This window comes from Acanthopagrus latus, chromosome 24, assembly GCF_904848185.1.
Source record: "Acanthopagrus latus isolate v.2019 chromosome 24, fAcaLat1.1, whole genome shotgun sequence".
NCBI classification, from domain to species: Eukaryota; Metazoa; Chordata; class Actinopteri; order Spariformes; family Sparidae; genus Acanthopagrus; species Acanthopagrus latus.
Genome location: NC_051062.1, coordinates 15,603,644 through 15,625,355, shown reverse-complemented (window position 1 = coordinate 15,625,355; position 21,712 = coordinate 15,603,644). Strand labels below are relative to the sequence as shown.

General features: G+C 43.6%; 1 protein-coding gene across 1 annotated transcript; it reads left to right on the top strand.

Annotated features, from left to right (window-relative positions):
• Positions 1-5,903: 5,903 nt before the first annotated feature.
• On the top strand, positions 5,904-21,508 carry LOC119015153 (NLR family CARD domain-containing protein 3-like). The gene is made up of 9 exons (XM_037090858.1): positions 5,904-6,337; positions 6,643-6,795; positions 7,965-8,043; positions 8,183-8,396; positions 8,553-10,329; positions 10,428-10,601; positions 11,228-11,401; positions 20,169-20,215; positions 20,342-21,508. The coding sequence occupies exons 1-9, from the start codon at positions 6,117-6,119 to the stop codon at positions 20,923-20,925; spliced, it is 3,423 nt and encodes a 1,140-aa protein (XP_036946753.1). The 5' UTR covers positions 5,904-6,116; the 3' UTR covers positions 20,926-21,508.
• The last annotated feature ends 204 nt before the right edge of the window (positions 21,509-21,712 follow it).

Genomic DNA, 21,712 nt, shown 5'->3' with positions numbered 1-21,712 from the left:
GCTGTCTCTCTCTCTCTCACACACACACAGCCAGACAAGGTCACACACACGCACACACACGCACACACACACACACACACACACACACACACGTCTTCATGCTTCACTGCCTAACCCTCCCTCCCTCTCTCTCTCTCTCTCTCTCTCTCCCTCTCTGTGTAATGCAGACACTTGCTCGCTCGCCCGCCGCTGCACTCATCTGACTGGCTCTCTCTCTTTTTGGGGAGCGAAAACGAGGAAATCAATTAGCCCCTCCCCGCCGCCCCCCCCCCCCCCCCCCCCCCCCCCCCCCCCCTCACCTCCCCCTCCTCCAGTCTGCTCTGATGTCAGCAGAGGAGGAAGTATTCGGATCGTTTCCTGGAGAAAGAGTAAAGTACTGCAGTAAATGTTGTGTTGTTTCTGCTGAAGCTGTGCTGACGTCACCTGTGAGCTCCTTCAGGTAAATATTGTACAGGTTAGAAACACGTTTCTTTACAGATGATGCTCTGTTTTATTAGATCAATACACATTTGTTAGTAAACTTACTGTGCAATCAGAATTTCTTCCAGACGTCAGAATCTGTGCATCCGACCCAAAATATACATTTTCTCATGATAAGCTGAAATGAATCAATAAAATGTGAGTTTTACACTGAATGAAAGTTTTTAGATTTCAGTAGCTGAGACATTTCTAAAGGTTTCATTAATCAGAGCGAGTGAGAGCATCTGTTAACGTCTCCTGTTAATGTTCATCAGTGTTCCTTTAACCACTCTGTGAGCTCAGACAACAAGTTTCTCTGCAGATGACGACAAACACACACACACACACACACACACACACAGGCAATTAGAGTGTCGCATGAAGCGTGTGTGTGTGTGTGTGTGTGTGTGTGAAGGAAATTAGACTGCCTCATTATTCAAATTGGCTCGGAGGAGAAACGCAGCGCTCGCCTCGTTTACGCCTCAACGGAGAGAGAGAGAGAGATCTGTCACTCCCTCCTCCTCCTCGTCCCTCCTCCTCCTCCTCCTCCTCCTCCTCCTCCTCCCTCCATCCTCCTCCTCCTCCTCCTCCTCCTCCCTCCTCCTCCTCCTTCTCCTCCTCCTCGTCCCTCCATCCTCCTCCTCGTCCCTCCTCCTCCTCCTCCTCCTCCCTCCTCCTCCTCGTTCTGTCATTCCCCGACTCCTTGTTCTCCCTTGCTGTCGCCTCCTTCCTCCTCTTTACTTCTTCTCTCTCTCCTCTTCTCCTCCCTCCTTCAATCTATCACTCCCTCCTCCCCCTTGTTCTCCCGTTCTCAAATTACATCCTCGTTGCCGCCTCGTTTCTCATCCTGTCGCCGGGGGCTGTCGCCGAGGACCGGCGAGGGCGCTAAACGATTTCCCACCATGCATCACTCCCCTCACACACACACACACACACACACACACACACACACACACACACATCTCAGCTTTCCTCTCACTGAGATCCTAAGTTGACTTGTTGATGGAGCTTCAGGGAATCAGTGTTTAGTTTTATCGTGGTTGAGTTTCAGCTTCTGAGTTCTTCATGGACAAATCGTCCACATGGTGGCGCTACAGAGACTCACACTGCCCAAAATGGAAGAGTGTCTGAATTAAGTTATTAAAAAAGACAGAATTCAGATTGTGTACCTCAAACCTGAAACACACGTCTGCAGCTCTGATCCTGCATGTGAAGGATTGGACACACAAACATGTTGATCTGACGTTAGCATCTGTGTCCTGACGTTAGCATCTCTGTCCTAATGTTAGCATCTGTGTCCTGACGTTAGCATCTCTGTCCTAATGTTAGCATCTCTGTTCTAATGCTAGCATCTCTGTCCTAATTTTAGCATCTCTGTCCTAATGTTAGCATCTCTGTTCTAATGCTAGCATCTCTGCTCTAATGTTAGCATCTCTGTTCTAATGCTAGCATCTCTGTTCTAATGTTAGCATCTCTGTCTTAACGTTAGCATCTCTGTTCTAATGTTAGCATCTCTGTTCTAACGCTAGCATCTCTGCTCTAATGTTAGCATCTCTGTTCTAATGCTAGCATCTCTGTTCTAATGTTAGCATCTCTGTCCTAATGTTAGCATCTCTGTCCTAATGTTAGCATCTCTGTTCTAATGTTAGCATCTCTGTCCTAATGTTAGCGTCTCTGTCCTAACATTAGCATCTCTGCTCTAATGCTAGCATCTCTGTCCTAACGTTAGCGTCTCTGTTCTAATGCTAGCATCTCTGTCTTAATGTTAGCATCTCTGTCCTGACATTAGCATATCTGTCCTAACGTTGGCATATCTGTCCTAACGTTAGCATATCTGTCCTAAAATTAGCATCTCTGTCCAAACATTAGCATGTTTGCATGTGTTGTCCATTGGCTTCCTTCATTGTTGACTTTTCTTCCTTTCAGCTGATCATTTGACACGATGTCGCGATCGTCACTGCTGTTCCTCTGCGACATTCTTGACGATCCACTGCTTCCTCTTCCTGTTTGATGTCTCTGCAGACGATCGTTTGACATCAGATCACCTTCAATCATGCAAACGACGACCAGAGAAATGGCAGCAGACAGAAAGAAAACAGTTAAGAGATGGAGGCTAATAGAAGTCTACAGGGTCACATAAATCACACACTTCCTGTCTGACAAATTGATCGCTCTCCTGCAAATCTCCCCCAGCGCACCGACTGACAGGCGCAGTGTGTGTGTGTGTGTGTGTGTGTGTTAAAGACGAGCTGTCAGATGAGACAGCCGACAGTGAGGAGAAAAGAGAGAAGGCAAAGAAAAGAAGACGACAGAGGACAGACTGTATTTACATTCATCTGTTTGACCCTTGAGGGCCACTGTAGATGTGACTACAGCCCAGTGGTCAGACGTGGTACTGCAACAATCTGAAACGTTTCGGTGTCATTCAAATGTTTGGTTTCTGAATCACTGAGAGACTTCCCAACACCGTGTTCACAGTAACACAGGGGTTTTTCCCAGAACTACATATCAGTTTTTTAGCGTCCTAACATTAATGTTAGAGTCACATCAGAACTACGTTTCATGGTCGAACATGAACGTTGATGGTGAATATTAGCATCTGTGTCCTGATCTTAGTGTTTTGCATCAAGGTACATCCTGTAAATCTTTTGTCTTATAAAGATGAAAACTCTTTTAGCATTTTAAAATTAATACGTTCAAGTGTAATAATATTTATTTACCAAAATATTTCTCACAAAACAAAAAGATTAAAAAAAACACCCCAGAACTGGTAGATCTTTATCGCCCTCTAGCTGCACAGCTCCGCCCACCAGCTGTCTGTCAAACCCCCGTAACCATGACGACCGCTGAGCAGAGGGGGAGAGAGAGGTAGACAGGTGTGTGTGTGTGTGTGTGTGTGAGCGCTTTGACAGGTGAATAATCAGAGCTGTAGCGCCGATCGTCACGGAAACGAGGCCTGACAGTGCTGACAACACTACAGATCAAACACACACACACACACACACACACACACACACACACGGATCACTGCAGCTGCTTGTCTCTCACACACACACACACACACTCTTCAGGAGGTCGAGGTTCAGTCAGCTGAGGACAAACTAAAGACCCTCAATGCAGCATGGAGACATAATATGTGTCAGGGAGACGTCTCAGCATCTCTGAGGTGCGTTCAGTGTCTCTGCGGTACATTCAGTATCTCTGTGGTGTGTTCAGTGTCTCTGCGTTGTGTTCAGTGTCTCTGAGGTGTGTTCAGTGTCTCTGCGGTACATTCAGTGTCTTTGCAGTGTGTTCAGTGTCTCTGAGGTACATTCAGTGTCTCTGCGGTGCGTTCAGTGTCTCTGTGGTGCGTTCAGTGTCTCTGCGGTGCATTCAGTGTCTCTGTGTTCACAGGTAGACCGTAAACGCCGGCTGATGTTAAAGGTCCACTGTGTTGGATGTTTTGGGCTCTAGAGGTGAAGTCAAAGATTCTGCACCTGGAGGAATCTTGATGATTTCAGTTCCTGGTAATGATGATCTCACACACACACACACACACACACACACACACACACACACACACACACACACACACACACGTGTGTGTGTTAATTATTCTGGTCAACCACTAATTGGCACTCTGACACACACAGGTATTATGATCTCTGCTGTGTGTGTGTATGTGTGTGTGTGTGTATGTGTGTGTGTGTGTGTGTGTGTGTGTGTGTGTGTGTGTGTGTGTGTGGTACCACAGCGCCCCCTGCTGCTTTAACTCAGCAGCTGCATGATGTGAATCCTGACTGAACAGACTCACCTGCAGGTACAGTAGGTGGGTAAAAGTACTCAGTTCCTGTCCAGGTTACAGACGGTGATCAGTGATGGATGTATGAGTGATGAGTGTCTGGATATATAATCTGAGTGTTACGTCACAGTTTCACACTTTAAGAAGCTGTTTCTAATGAAGAAAGAGAAGCTTGAAGTCAACACAGTACAAACATCCAGCTGTGAAATAAAACTACTTCATGTGACGACCAGTGAAAAGTATGAAACGTGTTATTTTTAGAACCTCAGTGAAGGAAGAGTTTGGACCTGCAGCACAGATTTATATGGAAGAACTAGATACCAGAAGAAAGACGCCCCATTAAACCCAGAGAGAGTTCAGACAGTGAGAGCAGACGATGGTCAGTCATATACACACTGTACACCTGAACTCTCACATGAATGACAGGTGGAGGACTCTTCCTGTCAGCTCACCTTGTAGCAGCACCAGCAGGTGAAGTCGACCCCCCAGTCGTGCAGCTTCAGCTGGGTGTTTCCTGCAGCGTGGGCGCAGTGGAGCCCCACGTAACAACCCTGACGCACAACAAGGAAAACATTCTGTCTTTACCTGCCTGGTTCAATGAAGTCACTGACTGCAAGTTTAAAGGAGCAGAACATGGAAATGTTCCAGTACAAGAACCTCAGCGTTGGACTTTAGTGGAGTTAATGACAGTTAAGACATTAAATATATTGTAGGAATGAAAAGAGTTTATATTTCTGGGATGGATAAAATAACTGGTTTAAATAGTTTACAAAGCTGCTGTTGAACAAAAGGAATATAGAAGTTTAGAAACAGCTGCTGGTGACGATCCAGAACCAGGAAGTGAAACACTGACGGGTCATTTCATCTTTTGTATCTGAACAAAAAACCACAAAGAAGTCTGGACTGGACGCTCACATCACAAAGAGGGAGTTCCAGAACCGGGCCGGGCGGAACCTGATGTGGACTTTGAGTTTGCTGCAGTTTGTCACTTTAACACAGAACTTCATCCACATTAATATGAAGCAGGAAGGTTCGTGTTGGACTCATCGCTGTTGGGATCAATGTGCTGAACAACACTCATCAATACCAACAATATTTAAGTCTTTACGTCATCAAGCCCCGCCCCCAGCGGTTTCCGGTTTACAGTTAACTTTCACTTTCACTAATGCTCTGACGCAGCTGCTTCCTCTCTACGTTCAAAGGTAATTTAACATTTTAAATGTTTTACACTTTCATGACTCGGTGAAATGAGAGCAGAAGTGGAGTTAGTTGGTCAGTGTTTGAACACAGAGTGGTTGTCACTGTGTAGCTCCGCTTACTGCTGACTGAAGGCAGCTTCTCCTGCCTGAATCAGCCTGTGGAGGAGGCCGAGACGAGCCGCCGCTCTCCCGCAGTAAGACGCACTAAACGCGGCTGCAGAGCTGCTGTTCGCCCGGATGCGGGAGCTGGAGGTGCTGAGGGGGCTGCAGCACCTGCTGGAACGAGGCTGTAACATGTGCCGAATTTACTAGAGGGCCAGAATCATTAAGAATGTGTCATTCACAGCGTTTCACACCGTTTGTAAAGGTTCTTTTAACTCAACAATTCACCAAATGGAGCGATTTCTGAATGGAGTCTGGGGACTTCCTGTCCCTCCTCCTCTCCCTGCTGCTGTTGACTGTAGCTGATGTGACTTATAACATGTTGGTGTTCAGGTTCTTGTTTATTTTGATCAGATACATGTTGGTACATGTCTCCATGACGCCATCTAGAGGACTGACAGCAGAAGTGCAGCATTCATGTGATGCTGATATGAAGCAGCCAATCAGAGGAGGAGCAGCTGATGTTCTGACAGGAGACATGATGGAAAAGCTGATTTCAGTTGATGTGCAGATGAATGATTTGTGTTTCCTCTCCAGATGAAAGTGTGTGTGAGATGAGCAGCATGAATCAGTGTGAGGACAGAGAGGAGGGAGGCCCTCCCTCTAAAACCACTGGACCTGGACCAGGACCAGGACCTGGACCAGGACCTGAGCCCAGCTGTGTGTCCTTCAAGAGTGACAACTCAATGGGTTGTATTATTAATTTTAAAGGACAACCAGCTCCTGCTGTAAAGAGGTGAGCTGTTAATAACATTAATATGTGACTGATTCATGTTTTAACTGTGGAGAAAGATGTTTTTTGCAACCTGATGTTTATTTTCAGCTTCGTTCTTCTTCACTTGAATTAATCTTCTCACTTTAGAAAGCTGCCCAATAGAACCAGTCTTCCGCTCTTCATCTCACTTTATTGAATTAGTTTGGTCCAATATTCTCTGAAGGTTTATTCCTGATGGTTTCCACTATTTTATGGACAGAAGCTTCTGTGTCTGAAGACTAGAAAGTGAATTAACATCTCTGGTGGTCTTCTTCTCTGTCCAACAGGAGACCAGTCTCAGCTGGACCTGGACCTGGACCTGGACCTGAGCCTGGACCTGGACCTGGACCTGGACCTGAGCCCAGCTGTGTGTCCTACAAGAGTGACCAGTCAATTGATAAGATCATTAATTTCAAACAAGAACCTTCCTCAGACAGACAGTAAGTTGTTGTCCTGTTGCTCTCTGTTGATGTCTGTCCTCATTAAATCCAGTCTGACCAGTTGTCCTGATGGTCTTCATGTTCTCAGAGCAGGATTAGTATTAAAGGACCAGTTCACATTTCTTCATGTCCGTCCCTCAGCAGCTCTGACAGGACAGAGTTCCTCCTGTGGACAAACAGCAGTGACTCACCTCCTGCTGAACTCTGACCTGCTGCTGAGGAGAGGAAGGGCTGTGTGTTCTATCTGACGTTACAAGGCCCGACCCATCCGGACCTCATGGGGCCGGTACCGAAACCCATATGAAGAGTAAAACACTCTGATAACTGATGTATCAGCTGATTAGATTTAAATATATAGAAACAAATAACTTATTTTCTGATGTCTTAAATATAGTTCAAACACTTGAGACAACGATATGAACTGAAGGCAGAACATTTTACTGTTTTACAATATTTATTAAATATGCAACAAATAATAAAGTGTTACAAATACGTCTAAAGTTACGTGGAGCACTTTGAAACTCAGACGTTCAGTATTTCAACTCATGTTTACATGAATATAGCTCATATTTACAAATGATGAATTAATTATTATCTTTATATTCAGGCTGTTGTGTTGTTAATCACAAAATCAAAACACAAAAAAGTCAATAAAGACTTTCAGGTCACAAATCAGACAAATTAAATATCAAAATCAAGTTTGTATGAAAAACAAACCAGTAATTTAGTTTTTTGTTGTCAGATTCAAATTTGTTGCAGAAATAATATAAACAAAAAGACAGAATGAATTTTTTTTCATTCTCCAATGTTGGAATCGAAACTGTTCACCAGTTTGCACTGGACAGTTAGCATCCAGCTAGCTTGTGTTAGCATCCAGCTAGCTTGTGTTAGCATCCAGCTAGCTTGTTTTAGCTGTGTGTTGCTGTCCACAGTATTAAACGGGTCAATAAGAGCTGGAGGGACTAAACCAGACAAGCTGCTGAACCAACCCAGTAAACTGACTGACTGTTGATTCACAGTGGGATCAGCAGGTCGACCAACACTGTGATGTCAGAGGAAACATCTGATTCAATGATGTCATCAACACTTGAACTCAAAGGACCTTCAGCTTGTGTTTGTCTCTGAGTGGACAGACACAATGTGACTGATTCTTAATGATTCCTCCACAGAGTCGACCAGGAGAGCTCAGAGGTTCCCAGAGGTCCGTCTGTCCAGCAGCATCAGACACACCTGGACTCCATATTTATGGTCTGTACATGAACAACAACTACTTTTACATCCAGTCTGTTCTCAATAATCTCCATGCTGCACTTTACAGACCAGTGGTGAATCTGTCCAACATGGATCTGATGTTAAATGTTGTCATTCACATAATATTCTGTTTCAGCTGCTGGAGGAGAACATTGTCACTTTTGTGAAGAACGAGCTGAAGAAGTTCCAGAAGGTTCTGAGTTCAGATTACCCAGAATGCTCAGAGAGTCAGAGGGAGGATGAGGAGGATGAAGAGCAGAGGAGGAGCAGCAGAGAGGCATTTCTGAAGATCACACTTCACTTCCTGAGGAGAATGAAGCAGGAGGAGCTGGCTGACTGTCTGCAGAGCAGTAAGAGGATTTCTCTAAAGATTTAACATGATGGATCATCAGACATTTACTGAAGTCTGATGATGATGAATCTGTTTATATTTACAATCTTTAGAGGAAGGAAATTGTGTTTTTGTCTTTATAGATAACTTCATGATCTTTTATGTGTTTATTTAGAACATCTTGCTGCAGTTTGTCGGCGTGAACTTAAATCTAACCTTCAGAAGAAGTTCCAGTGCGTGTTTGAGGGGATCGCTAAAGCAGGAAACCCAACCCTTCTGAATCAGATCTACACAGAGCTCTACATCACAGAGGGAGGGACTGCAGAGGTCAATGATGAACATGAGGTCAGACAGATTGAAACAGCATCCAGGAAACCACACAGACCAGAAACAACAGTCAGACAAGAAGACATCTTTAAAGCCTCACCTGGAAGAGACGAACCAATCAGAACAGTGATGACAAAGGGAGTGGCTGGCATCGGGAAAACAGTCTTAACACAGAAGTTCACTCTGGACTGGGCTGAAGACAAAGCCAACCAGGACATACAGTTCACATTTCCATTCACTTTCAGAGAGCTGAATGTGCTGAGAGAGAAAAAGTTCAGCTTGGTGGAACTTGTTCATCACTTCTTCACTGAAACCAAAGAAATCTGCAGCTTTGAAGAGTTCCAGGTTGTTTTCATCTTTGACGGTCTGGATGAGTGTCGACTTCCTCTGGACTTCCACAACACTAAAATCCTCTCTGATGCCACAAAATCAGCCTCAATGAATGTGCTGCTGACAAACCTCATCAGGGGGAAACTGCTTCCCTCTGCTCGCCTCTGGATAACCACACGACCTGCAGCAGCCAATCAGATCCCTCCTGGGTGTGTTGACATGGTGACAGAGGTCAGAGGGTTCACTGACCCACAGAAGGATGAGTACTTCAGGAAGAGATTCAGAGACAAGAAGCAGGCCAGCAAAATCATCTCCCACATCAAGACATCACGAAGCCTCCACATCATGTGCCACATCCCAGTCTTCTGCTGGATCACTGCTACAGTTCTGGAGGATGTGTTGAAGACCAGAGAGGGAGGAGAGCTGCCCAAGACCCTGACTGAGATGTACATCCACTTCCTGGTGGTTCAGGCCAAAGTGAAGAAGGTCAAGTATGACAGAGGAGCTGAGACAGATCCACACTGGACTCCAGAGAGCAGGAAGATGATTGAGTCTCTGGGAAAACTGGCTTTTGATCAGCTGCAGAAAGGAAACCTGATCTTCTATGAATCAGACCTGACAGAGTGTAGCATCGATATCCGAGCAGCCTCAGTGTACTCAGGAGTGTTCACACAGATCTTTAAAGAGGAGAGTGGACTGTACCAGGACAAGGTGTTCTGCTTCATCCATCTGAGTGTTCAGGAGTTTCTGGCTGCTCTTCATGTCCATCTGACGTTCATCAACTCTGGAATCAATCTGCTGGTAGAGGAAAAAACAGCAGACCGTCAATCTACAGAGAAACGTCTCTACCAGAGTGCTGTGAAGAAAGCCTTACAGAGTCTAAATGGACACCTGGACTTGTTCCTCCGTTTCCTCCTGGGTCTTTCACTGAAGACCAATCAGACTCTCCTGCGAGGTCTGCAGACACAGACAGGAAGTATCTCACAGACAAATCAGGAAACAGTTGAGTACATCAAGAAGAAGTTTGAGGAGAATCTGGCTGCAGAGAGAAGCATCAATCTGTTCCACTGTCTGAATGAACTGAACGATCGTTCTCTACTGGAGGAGATTCAACAGTCCCTGAGTTCAGGACGTCTCTCCACAGATAAACTGTCTCCTGCTCAGTGGTCAGCTCTGGTCTTCATCTTACTGTCATCAGAAAAAGATCTGGACGTGTTTGACCTGAAGAAATACTCTGCTTCAGAGAAGGCTCTTCTGAGGCTGCTGCCAGTGGTCAAAGCCTCCAACAAAGCTCTGTAAGTGTGGAGAAGTTTCTTCAGAATGCAGTAAATGTGCTGTTATTGACCGAAATAGAAATATTATGTTCTTGTTCTGCTCATTATTCTTTATCCAGACTGAGTGGCTGTAACCTCTCAGAGAGAAGCTGTGAAGCTCTGTCCTCAGTTCTCAGCTCACAGTCCTCTAGTCTGAGAGAGCTGGACCTGAGTAACAACAACCTGCAGGATTCAGGAGTGAAGCTGCTGTTATCTGAACTGAAGAGTCCACACTGTGTCCTTGAATCTCTCAGGTCAGGATTCATTATTTATTTCATTATTTCATCTAACAAGTACTCATGTACAAATGGAGCTGGTCTTGACCAGACAGGGTAAAAAAATATATCTATCAAATGTCAGAGGAGGACGCGGGACGGAGGAGAATGAGGGAACAGTTTCGTTCCACCTCTGATCCTCCAACAGAGGTAGTAACAGAGCACAACAGAGGTGAGATGACATCTGTGTGGACAGGAGTGTGATGTTCTGATAGTGTTCACAGTCTGACAACTTAACAGATCATTCACTCATCAAAGTAACTATACAAAACTAATGACCAATGATAACATTTGGGTCAGACAGTCTATTCTGACTTACATATCTCAACAAGCACTGGATGGCTTGTCATGTGGATTTTGACATTCATGCTCCCCTCAGGATGAACTTTCATTACTTTCGTGATCCTCTGACTTGATGTGCATGACTGAATATCTGCAAAACTAATGGCATTTCCATCAGCTTTAGTTACACTCTGTATTAGTGCTGATTTATGAATTAGCGACAACTAAGATGATGAATATAATAAACGTTAAACCCTTAAACACAGATGTGCGCTGAGTCATCAGGACCCTCAGCTGATGTGTGTTGTTTTGTGTGTCTGCAGGCTGTCAGGCTGTCTGATCACAGAGGAAGGCTGTACTTCTCTGGCCTCAGCTCTGGACTCCAACCCCTCCCATCTGAGAGAGCTGGACCTGAGTAACAACAACCTGCAGGATTCAGGAGTGAATCGACTGTCTGCTGAACTGAAGAGTCCACACTGTGTCCTTGAAACTCTCAGGTCAGGATTCATTATTTTATTTCATTATTTCATCTAACTGTACAATTGGAGCAGGTCTAAACCAGACAGGTTTAAAAAAAGTTTAAAAAATATAAATCATATGTCAGAGGATCACCGAAATAATTACATTTCATCCTGATGGAAGCATGAATGCATTTTATATGAAATGTGGTTCTGTCAGTTTATCCTGTACTTGAGTCCTGATTGTCATGAGGTTTGGTTCAGACATTCATGCTCCCCTCAGGATGAACTGTCATTACTTTGGTGATCCTCTGACTTTTCTTCTAGCTCCATCATAAGGTCATCATTTTAATCTGTACAATATGTTGGTTCATGACCAAATATTTGCAAAACTAATGAAATTTCCATCAGCTTCGGTTATACTCTGTGTTTTGTGCTTATTAATAAATGAGTGAAAACTAAGATGATGAATATAATAAACGTTAAACCCTTAAACACAGATGTGTTCTGAGTCATCAGATCCCTCAGCTGATGTGTGATGTGTGTTGTTTTGTGTGTCTTCAGGCTGTCAGGCTGTCTGATCACAGAGGAAGGCTGTACTTCTCTGGCCTCAGCTCTGGACTCCAACCCCTCCCATCTGAGAGTGCTGGACCTGAGCTACAATCATCCAGGAGACTCAGGAGTGAAGCAGCTGTCTGCTCGACTGGAGGATCCAGGCTGGAGACTGGACACTCTCAGGTATGAAGAGTCCTGCTGCAGCCACAGATAGTCAGTGTGAGACTCTGTAGATGGTTCAGTGTCGGGAGGTCAGCTTCGTTTACTCCACCTCCTGTTGTTCAGTTCAGTTAAGGAGAAAATGCAACATAGCACGAAGCCAAGAGTTACAAGTGAAGAGAGGAAGATGAGAAGAAGAGATGAAGGTCAGCAACCAGGAGGATTTTGGCAGAAACACTAAAGTTACACCTCTTTCTTCAGACTAGTTCAATGCCTGTTCAAATTGTGCCTGTCTGATTTCTTGGCTTCTGGTTTTGCTACTTCACACTCCACGCTGACTGCAGAGGATTATTAATACATTAATATCAAATCTAATTTTCACCATGTCACTGCTGTGTTGTGATATTGATAATAACAATAGACCCTCTGTGTCTGATGTCTGATCAGAAAATACTGAACCTCAAATTCAAAAGATTTCTGTGACACAAATGAATTTAATCACTGAACAGTGGCAGCTCCTGACTAAATTTCTTAAGGGGGGCAACTGTTCTGCTGATGGCTGAGGTGACCCGTTCAATGGGAGAATTATTATGCAGCAAGACAATTATTAATTAATTATTAATTAATTAGTAATTAATTATTTTCTGGTCAACTTACATAGCAATACCAAATGTAACTGCTACAGGGAAAAGTTAGATGGAGTGTTCAACAAATAAAAGTATCTTGGCTCTACAAATGAAGAACAACAGAGAGATAAACTGTGAGTCAGTTTGCCTTCAAATATCTTGCATCATGGACGGATACACTTGCTTTACCATTAATTATAAAGGGGACTACATATAAGTCAAAAACAACAAAAGTATTTATTTATTTATTACTAGTGCAGTCAAATTGCTCAACATTGCACAAACAATACTCTGTATTCACAGAAACAAACAGTAAATACAGTACAGATTCCATATCAGTAACAACATTTAAAAGATTTTGTTCAGCTAAATTAACTTTTAGTACAAGTGAAAGTGCACACATCCAACAGTGAACTATAAATAGGAATATAATCTGTGGCCCTGGGCCGTAATATAAACCCCTGCAGCCCCCGTGAGGCGGGAGGCCCCACATCCCATATGGGCCCCGCCTGTAAAACAACCGCCTTTTTTTTCGCAGGGTTCATGTCATGACATTGTCTGTATTTTGAGCATAAAACTACAACAAATATTTGAAATAATAACTTTACTGGTCCATAGTTTTCTTTGATATGTCAGAGACTTTTGGTCCAACTGATGCGTTAGGCAGGAAATTCAAAACAGTGTCAGCACAGTGTCAGCACAGCACCACGGTCAGAGACACTCAAACAATCAAACAGTGCCCAAAAACGACACAATAAACACAAATTTGAGGAATTTACTGCCAAGCTTCCGAAAATACTAACTATATTTGGAACGGTAAATCCTGTCAGATGTGAAGGAGGCAGTGTGACGGGTGAATAGTCTCATATAGCTGACAGTGTTTACTAGACAGTGTTAGCAAGATAATCAGCCTAATTGTGTGAAGTTAGTTAGTTATGCTGAGTTTTTTTTCGTAATCAGAATAATATAACGTTATAGCTTTCATATAGCCTAATCTACAGATAATTTGTCTTTATAATTAGGTACAAAAGGGCTATAGCCTACAGACATACTGCCTGCCACACTAGAGTCATCAATACAGGATAGGTTTCATAAATAATAGTACAAGCTGTAATCAAAAATATTAACCGGCATGTAAGTTAACAACTTTTTTCTGAAATGTTATAGCAACACAGCGACACACAGGTGGCCAGGAAGATGTAAAAAGGAACGGCGAGGTTGACGGGGATGAAACAGGGCAGCCTGATTGTAAAGACAGTGATCAACAGACAGGGCACATTATAGATGAGGGAGGCACCCCAGTGTTACCGTCAGATGAGGAGTCCACTGTGCACCTCGCAGCTTGAACATCCAGTCAGGGAGAGCATCTCCTTGCTTCAGTATCAGTTGAGGGAGAGTCCAGAGTGCCTCTATCTGCAACCAACCAGCCAGACAAACCTTCAGACAGCAGCACTGAGAGCCTCAGATAGCTCTGCATCTCAAATTAACCCAGAATAAGCTCTTACAACTGACATGTTACCCCAGTGACAGGGCTAAAGTAAAAGTGTATTGTGTATAGTGTTGTGTTACTCCCCAAAAATGGATCGTGTCTGTTGTGAGCCCTGTTGACTTTTTGGTGAGAGGAAATCAGTGTGTTATAATTTGTCCTGGACAACAGGAAGTAATGACTGACAAGGACTATCAGACACGTCAGAGAACACCAACATGCCCGTTCTCACATGGCAGCTTGTGTAACGAACGATATGTGGCAGCAAAATCTTACAATCGATGAGAAAATTTCCTCCGAATATAAAAATGAAGTCATCTTTTGTTCAGAGGTATTGACAAGAATTGTTGGCATTATCTTGACACTTGCATCCAGTAAGTCTGCTTTCCATGCAGGTCGTAAGAGATAATAAAAGAAATAGGAGAATAAGAGAAATAAACAACGGAAACTTTTTGTCCGTTATAGAACTTCTTGGCCGGTGTGACTCTGTATGACAGAGGTTCATTACTAGTAAAAGTAAAACGAAATACTGAAGCCCAGAAATTCTAAATGAAATGATCTCTATCATGGCACAAAACGTTCAAGATGAAATAGTGAAAGAAATCCATGAAGCAGGATTTTCTTCTATAATAATGGACACAACTCAAGACATTTCTACAGTAAATCAACTCAGTCAGGTGATCTGATACGTCACTATTCTGAAAGATGAGCATGATAATCCATTACAGGTGAAAATACATGAAGGTTTGGTGGGTTTCCATGCAGTCCGCCACCATCCACAAATATCGTCGTCAACGAACCTTTATCACATGATGGAAACGAGATGAGACGCAACATAAATGGTGGTCATGTGACGAAAACTATAATCACATATATAATCCAATGTTGTTGACGAATAAAAACGGGACTAAATGTGGTTTACAAAATAAAAACTCTGCTAAAGTATCTCTTCAGTTTTGTTGACCAAAACGAGACGAGACGAAATGTAATAACGTTATTTCATCTCACTATTGTTATTATTATTGTTATTTTGCAATATTTGTGTTTCCTGAGTCTCAGCTCAGGTGCTGCATCAGGTCGCAGGTGACGTCACTTCCTCAGTCCCCACCTGCGCAGCATTATTAAGAAGATGCAGCTGGTGGCTGAACGTTAACGACAACTCAAGACACAGAGTTCAGTCTGGCACTAAGAAAGGGACCGATGGCGGCCAGCCGGGGTTCAGTGTTCCCTCCGGTGTCTCCTGTCAGTCTGAACCCGCTGACAGTTTATAATCATATGGATGCTGTTATAATGTGCAGTGATTGAGATACTGACCCACCAAACATCCTGGAAAGTGACAAAGTTACGTTTTTCCCTCTAAATTACATAATTACATGATCGTCATCAGTAAACTGGATGCTGTCTGACCAGAGCTTCGATCGGGCCCAAAAAATCCAGCTCGACCCGGTGCAGGTGGTGTCCAAGCCCGGCCCAGACCGACACGTTAACTGTAATTATTAAACCCGACATTTTGTAAATACGTGGGCTGTTATAACTGATGTTCTCAGCTACAATTCTGAGTTGTTTGAACTAAAGAAGTCTGTCTAGAATTATCTTAATGAATAATGCAACAAGGATGAAGCAAGTAAACTGCGTTGTTTGTTTATTCAGAATGGATCCAAATGGATCCAAATGGATCCAAATGAAATGTAAAAAAACATGAACAACAGTGAACAAGAATGAACTCTGGATGGCCTCGGAGTGTACGACACATATTTCAGCAAAGTTTTAGAATATATAGAATTTTTACAAACAAAATAAATATTTTAAAGATATTAACGGAGTGTACATCCACTGCTTAATGTCTCTAGAAAACTAAATTTTTAACAATGATCTACAACATAAAAATGAACAAGTAAAGTTGGATTAGACTAAATGAAAAAGTCTTATTAACCTGCACAGTTCAGACACTCCAGGCTGACGGGTCAGTTCTGATGGTAGCCTCCTGCCTGTGTATGAGCCTGTGGATGAAGTGTGGGGAATTGTTCTACATGTTGTCATGCAAGAACAAGATTGCATCCACAGTTGCTGGTTTCAGAGCGGTCCTCCTCTGCTCGATCGTTCGGCCAGCTGAACTCCTGCTGTCTGCTGCTGCTGCTTGCAGGAGTGCAGAGCTCCGTTGACTTTCCACCATTTCAGTAGGTCCCTGTCATCCATGGCATGCCTCTGTGAAATGTACATGGCCACTTCATCCTCCTCTGGTTCGTTATCATGGTCTTGGTTCTCCCGCTCGGGGAGAGAAGGCTGGCAGTGTCTCTTCAGCCTCTCCAGCCAGAGGCCGACCAGGTTTATAGTTGCATATTTGTCTCCCTCCAGTTCTTTCTGGACATTATAGAATGGCTCCAAAAAGGTGACCAGAAAGCTCAATAAGTCAGGTGCAGTATTTTCGATGCGCTCCAGCAGCTTTGGGTTTTTGTCCTGCACTGACGTGAGTGTGAGATAAACTGTGCTAAGTCTCGTCTCCTCCATCTGTAGCACTGTCTTCCATAATTGTGCAGCCAGGCCGGATTGTTTTAAATATCTGACGAGTCCTTTAGCAGCAGAAATGGTCTCACCTATATCAGGCGTGTTGTCATCCAGTGCGTCAGCGTGCAGACCCTGGTGAAGGACAGGATTAATAAGACGATCTAAACAAGACAGCCTCCTGTACGGCTCCAGGGTTTGATTATGTTGCTGCCTTGATCTGTTGCTCACACTGACGGAGCTCACAGACAGTCGCGGTGGTCCCAGACGAGACCACAGACCGTGTCCAGTGAACAATGATAATCCAAACACTATAACAACATGTGCAGATGAACAAACCTGTCCAATAATAAATACACAAAAAATGAAATCAGCTGGTCCATGATGCAGAACTCTCAGAACCAACTCTGTCCTCATGAGGTCAGTCAGCAGCGTCAGCTGGAGCTGAAGTGCGCACACACACACACACACACACACACACACACACACACACACACACACACACACACACACACACACATAATGTTAATGTTATTGTGTGTTTAACATCCTTGAGCTAACTTAGATGAATAAAACAGGACAGTGAAGTTATTGCTAAACTTCTTTACATCCATCAGACACACAGACACCTGAGACACACCTGGTGTGGAATCAGAGGCGGAGTCAAGGTGAGCAGCCTGCACTCACCTGAACATCCAGGCTCAGTGGTTAGAGGCAGGTGAGGTTGCTCCTGTAGCGTCTCCTCTGGAGAACAGACAACATCAGTGTATTAGAGGTGATGAAGTGTCTCCATTATAAGCTGCATCAGGATGAGAGACAGAGCAGATCAAGAGTCTGCAGCTCATGTTGATCGTTGATTGTTCGTCCTCAGCTGGACGATAAAGTTTCATCAGGATGTTGCTCCCCTGCTTTGAACTGTGGGAGGACTTCTGACTGAGGTTACTGATGTAGGAGGATGTTGGAGGGAGGCAGAGATCATCTGACAGAGATTAAAACACAGTGTTTGTTTAAACTGACGTCTAATGACAGCTGGACGAGACTTCTGCCTCACAACAATCACTGATCACGTTGGACATTTTCTCCTGAACGTCTGCAGCCATAAATAATAACTGTGACAGCAGCTAATCAGTCGAGATCTGAGGAGCTGCTGTCAACTCTGAGAGAGGTGTGAGCAGCAGAGTCAGTAAGTGTTGGATCTTAAAGCTGCCATGTGAAAACTAGATTATTGTAGACAAACGTGAAAGATGCTGCAGATGGAAACAGGTTTTGTTTGATCACTGAAAAGATGAAACTTTTATTTTGTAGCCTGCTGCAGTCTGATTATTGGAAGGACTTTCAGAATAAAAGGGGAATGTAAATGATGATCAGTAGCCGTGTGCAGTGATATAGATCACTGAGGACGACGAACACTGAGACGCATCGAGAATCATTAACAGCTCAATCATGAGGCCGCTGAAGATTCACACCTGTAAAATGTTTGTTTCATGAAGAATGAAAAAGTAAAATCTAGTTTGTTTTCTAAAGTGCACACAGCACTCCTTCATCCTCCACCACTGATAGTGGCCTCATGTGTGTTAGCAGCAAACTGAGGAAACCATCAGTCAGAACAGCTGCTGGCTGTGGTGTCATGGAGCGTCCTTCCTCACAACGTAGTCACCATGTTGACTTGTTTCTTTGTCAAGTGACAGACACAATATTATATAATATCAGTTTGTATAGTAACAAATCACATGAAGCTCAGTGAACTCAGTACACACCTTGTTGTTTTAGTTCATATCTGCTGATGTAAAGAGCAAATACAGATCAGGCCTGTACAATAAAACACAACAACAACAGAGCAGCACTTCCTCACAACATGTGAACAGTAGAAATATATTAGAGAAACACATGTTCAACATGTAATAGATTACATGTTGTACATGTAATCGATTACATGTTGAACATGTAATAGATTACATGTTGAACATGTAATAGATTCCAGAGGGTTTGTTGAGCCAGTAGATGGAGAAACATGAACAGTCCTACTAGTGGAGAACCCAAAGAGCTGTGATCCAGCAGCAGTCTGTGTTCTGCTGCCACAAACTGAGGGACAGTGAGTGACAGTCAGCTGACAGTTGTTCATGTTATATGTGATGACACTTATTATTTAGTGTTGTGCTGTTATTGTCAGCTTTGGTTACACTTATATCTATGTTGTGTTTTCATCTACTGTACTAGTCTTTACACTACAGTGTTCTTCTTCTTTTCTTGCTTTGGCCACATGTTTGTGTGACATCGTGCCAATAAAGACATTTTGAATTTAGAAAAGTAAATAAAAAGATAAATGTACATAGTGAATGCAGCCTGAGCCATGCAGTGAGAATAAACAGGACATGTAATATATATTTTAACAGAACAGATGTGCTCAAGTTTCTATGTGAAGAAATAAAGACTTCACTTCAGACGATCTCTGACTACGACATGAAATATTCTAAAACCTCCTCTGATGTCCTCCAGTGTCTCTGACCGTACTTCAGCTAATCACCCACCAGGGGGCGACACTGATCCATCACAGACCTGAGAGCACAGACGGAAGCTGCTTCTGTCTTAAACGTTGGTTGTTAAGTTGAAACCTGTAATGTAGCCGGGCCCTAATCTTGTGTTTGCAGGAACATCAGGTTTACTAATGGATGAAGTGGATCAGGTCCAAAAGTTCATCCTGTCCAAACTTTTGTCAGTCAGCCAACAAACAAATCCTGCTGCTCATTAACACACTGAACAATAAGTGACTGAAGGGACAGACACTACGGATCAGTGGAGACAGGTTCTGGGTTTCAAACCTTCACTGAGTCACTGTGCCGAGTCTCCTTCACCCGCAGTGGCTCCGACCTGCTTTCTCTTCAGGTCTCAGTGATGTGGTGCTACCGGGCCATGTGAGATCAGCTCTGCACATCTTGGAGCTGTTTTCTTTCAACACTTTAATATGAAGTTTTGCCAAGGAAAAGTGCTCACTAACACAGATTTAGACAGATTTGTGAACAGTATTTGAGAGAAATGGTTCTTTTGTGTAAATAGAAAATGTTTTCAATCTTTGAGTTCAGCTCGTGAAAAATGGGAACAAAAAGAAAAGTGTTGCATTTAGTTTATATTTTTGTTCAGTGTATATAGAAACATGAGCACAAGTTGACATTGGATCAAACAGCAAGCGTCAGGTCGCCCACAGGAAACAGCAACAACATCCAATAAAATAAAGAGGAAGTGATAAATCCAACAAGAGGTTTGTGTGTGTTCTCAGATGTTGTCGTCCTCTTTCACACACACCAACATCCTGTGGCTCACTCTCAGTGTGTGAGGAGAGTGGCAGAGGTGAAGAGGTTCAGGGAGAACAGGGAGAAGCAGCCTGATGGACAGATTGTGTTTCTGTGTATGAGAGTCATGTCATGTCCATGTTTGCATGCTGAAAGAGGATGTGCTGCTCTGACCCCCCTCCTCCTTTCAGGGTGGAGCCTGCTGGAGTCCGATGGTTGACACCAGGTCTGAGGAAGTGTGAGTGTCTTTTTACTGTCATTCATCAAAACACTGTGACATCACTCATTCACATCTGTGATGTCATCATCACACTGATGACACATTAATAACTGCAGCTGTGTTGTGTCTTTTTCTCTCCATCAGATTCCTGTGAGCTCACAGTCGACACAAACACAGTCGACAGAAACATCAAACTGTCTGACAACAACAGGAAGATGACACGTGTGGAGGAGGATCAGTCATATCCTGATCATCCAGAGAGGTTTAAGACCAGGTATCCTCAGCTGCTGTGTAGAACTGGTCTGACTGGTCGCTGTTACTGGGAGGTCGAGTGGAGAGAAAGAGTTACTATATCAGTGAGTTACAGAAGAATCAGAAGGAAAGGAGACAGTGATGACTGTGTGTTTGGAGGGAATAATCAGTCCTGGAGTCTGTGGTGCTTTGATGGTCGTTACTCTGTCTGGCACAATAACAGACAAACATTCCTCTCTTCCCCCTCCTCCCCCTCCTCCTCCTCCTCCTCTTCCTCCTCCTCCTCCTCCTCCTCTGGTAGAGTAGCAGTGTATGTGGACTGTCCTGCTGGCACTCTGTCCTTCTACAGAGTCTCCTCTGACTCACTGATCCACCTCCACACCTTCAACACCACATTCACTCAACCTCTTTATCCTGGATTTGGGTTCTTCTACCCCAGATCTGGTTCCTCCTCAGTGCGTCTGTGTGGTGTTTAGTGTGCAGAGTCTCCTCCTGTCACAGAAACATTGTCAGTGCTGAACAGTTGAGTCTGTATCATTGTGTTTCTCTCAGTGTTTTGTGGCTGTTGAAGTCCGGCTGTATTTTCAGGACGTTTGTTGGATTTGAATCTGGTCCGTCAAACTAAACAGCTGTGAGAAAAGTCTTTCTCTGTCTGAGCCGGTTGGCTGAAGATGTTTGGAAGTCTGAGAGCCGGATGAAATACTGAAACACTTTCAGAGATCACAAACTAAACTGTCCTGATGAAGTTTTTAAACAAGAGCTGAAGAGATTTGAGCTCATGTTTGATGCTTCTGAACGTTGATGTTCAGAGCAAAGAGTCCAAAACTTGTACAAATTGTTCCTTTTTGTTTAAATGTGACTTTGTTTGTGAAACGATCAGCTGACGAGTTTATAATCAGACTGAAAGATGTCGCACAGCGTCACTGAAATGTTTCTCCTCTGCTGAAGTAGCTGAATATAAAAGTCTACTTGTGTCCTCATCATGTTGTCTGTCAGTGTGGAAACTGTAAATAATTCATATTGTTTTCATGCTATATTAAAGGAACCAGAACACATGAAGTGACATGTAGTGTGTTGATTTGACATGTGGACCTCCAGAACCTCGTCAGATTGTCCCGACACATTTTAGATGCTTCCTGTGGTCGTTAACAATCATTTACAACAGTTTGACGACGTGTTGCAGAGACAGTGAGGTTTATACTGAACCAGTCTGTAAGAGGATGATGTCATTATTCTACAGACGCCACACTGTGACATCACTGT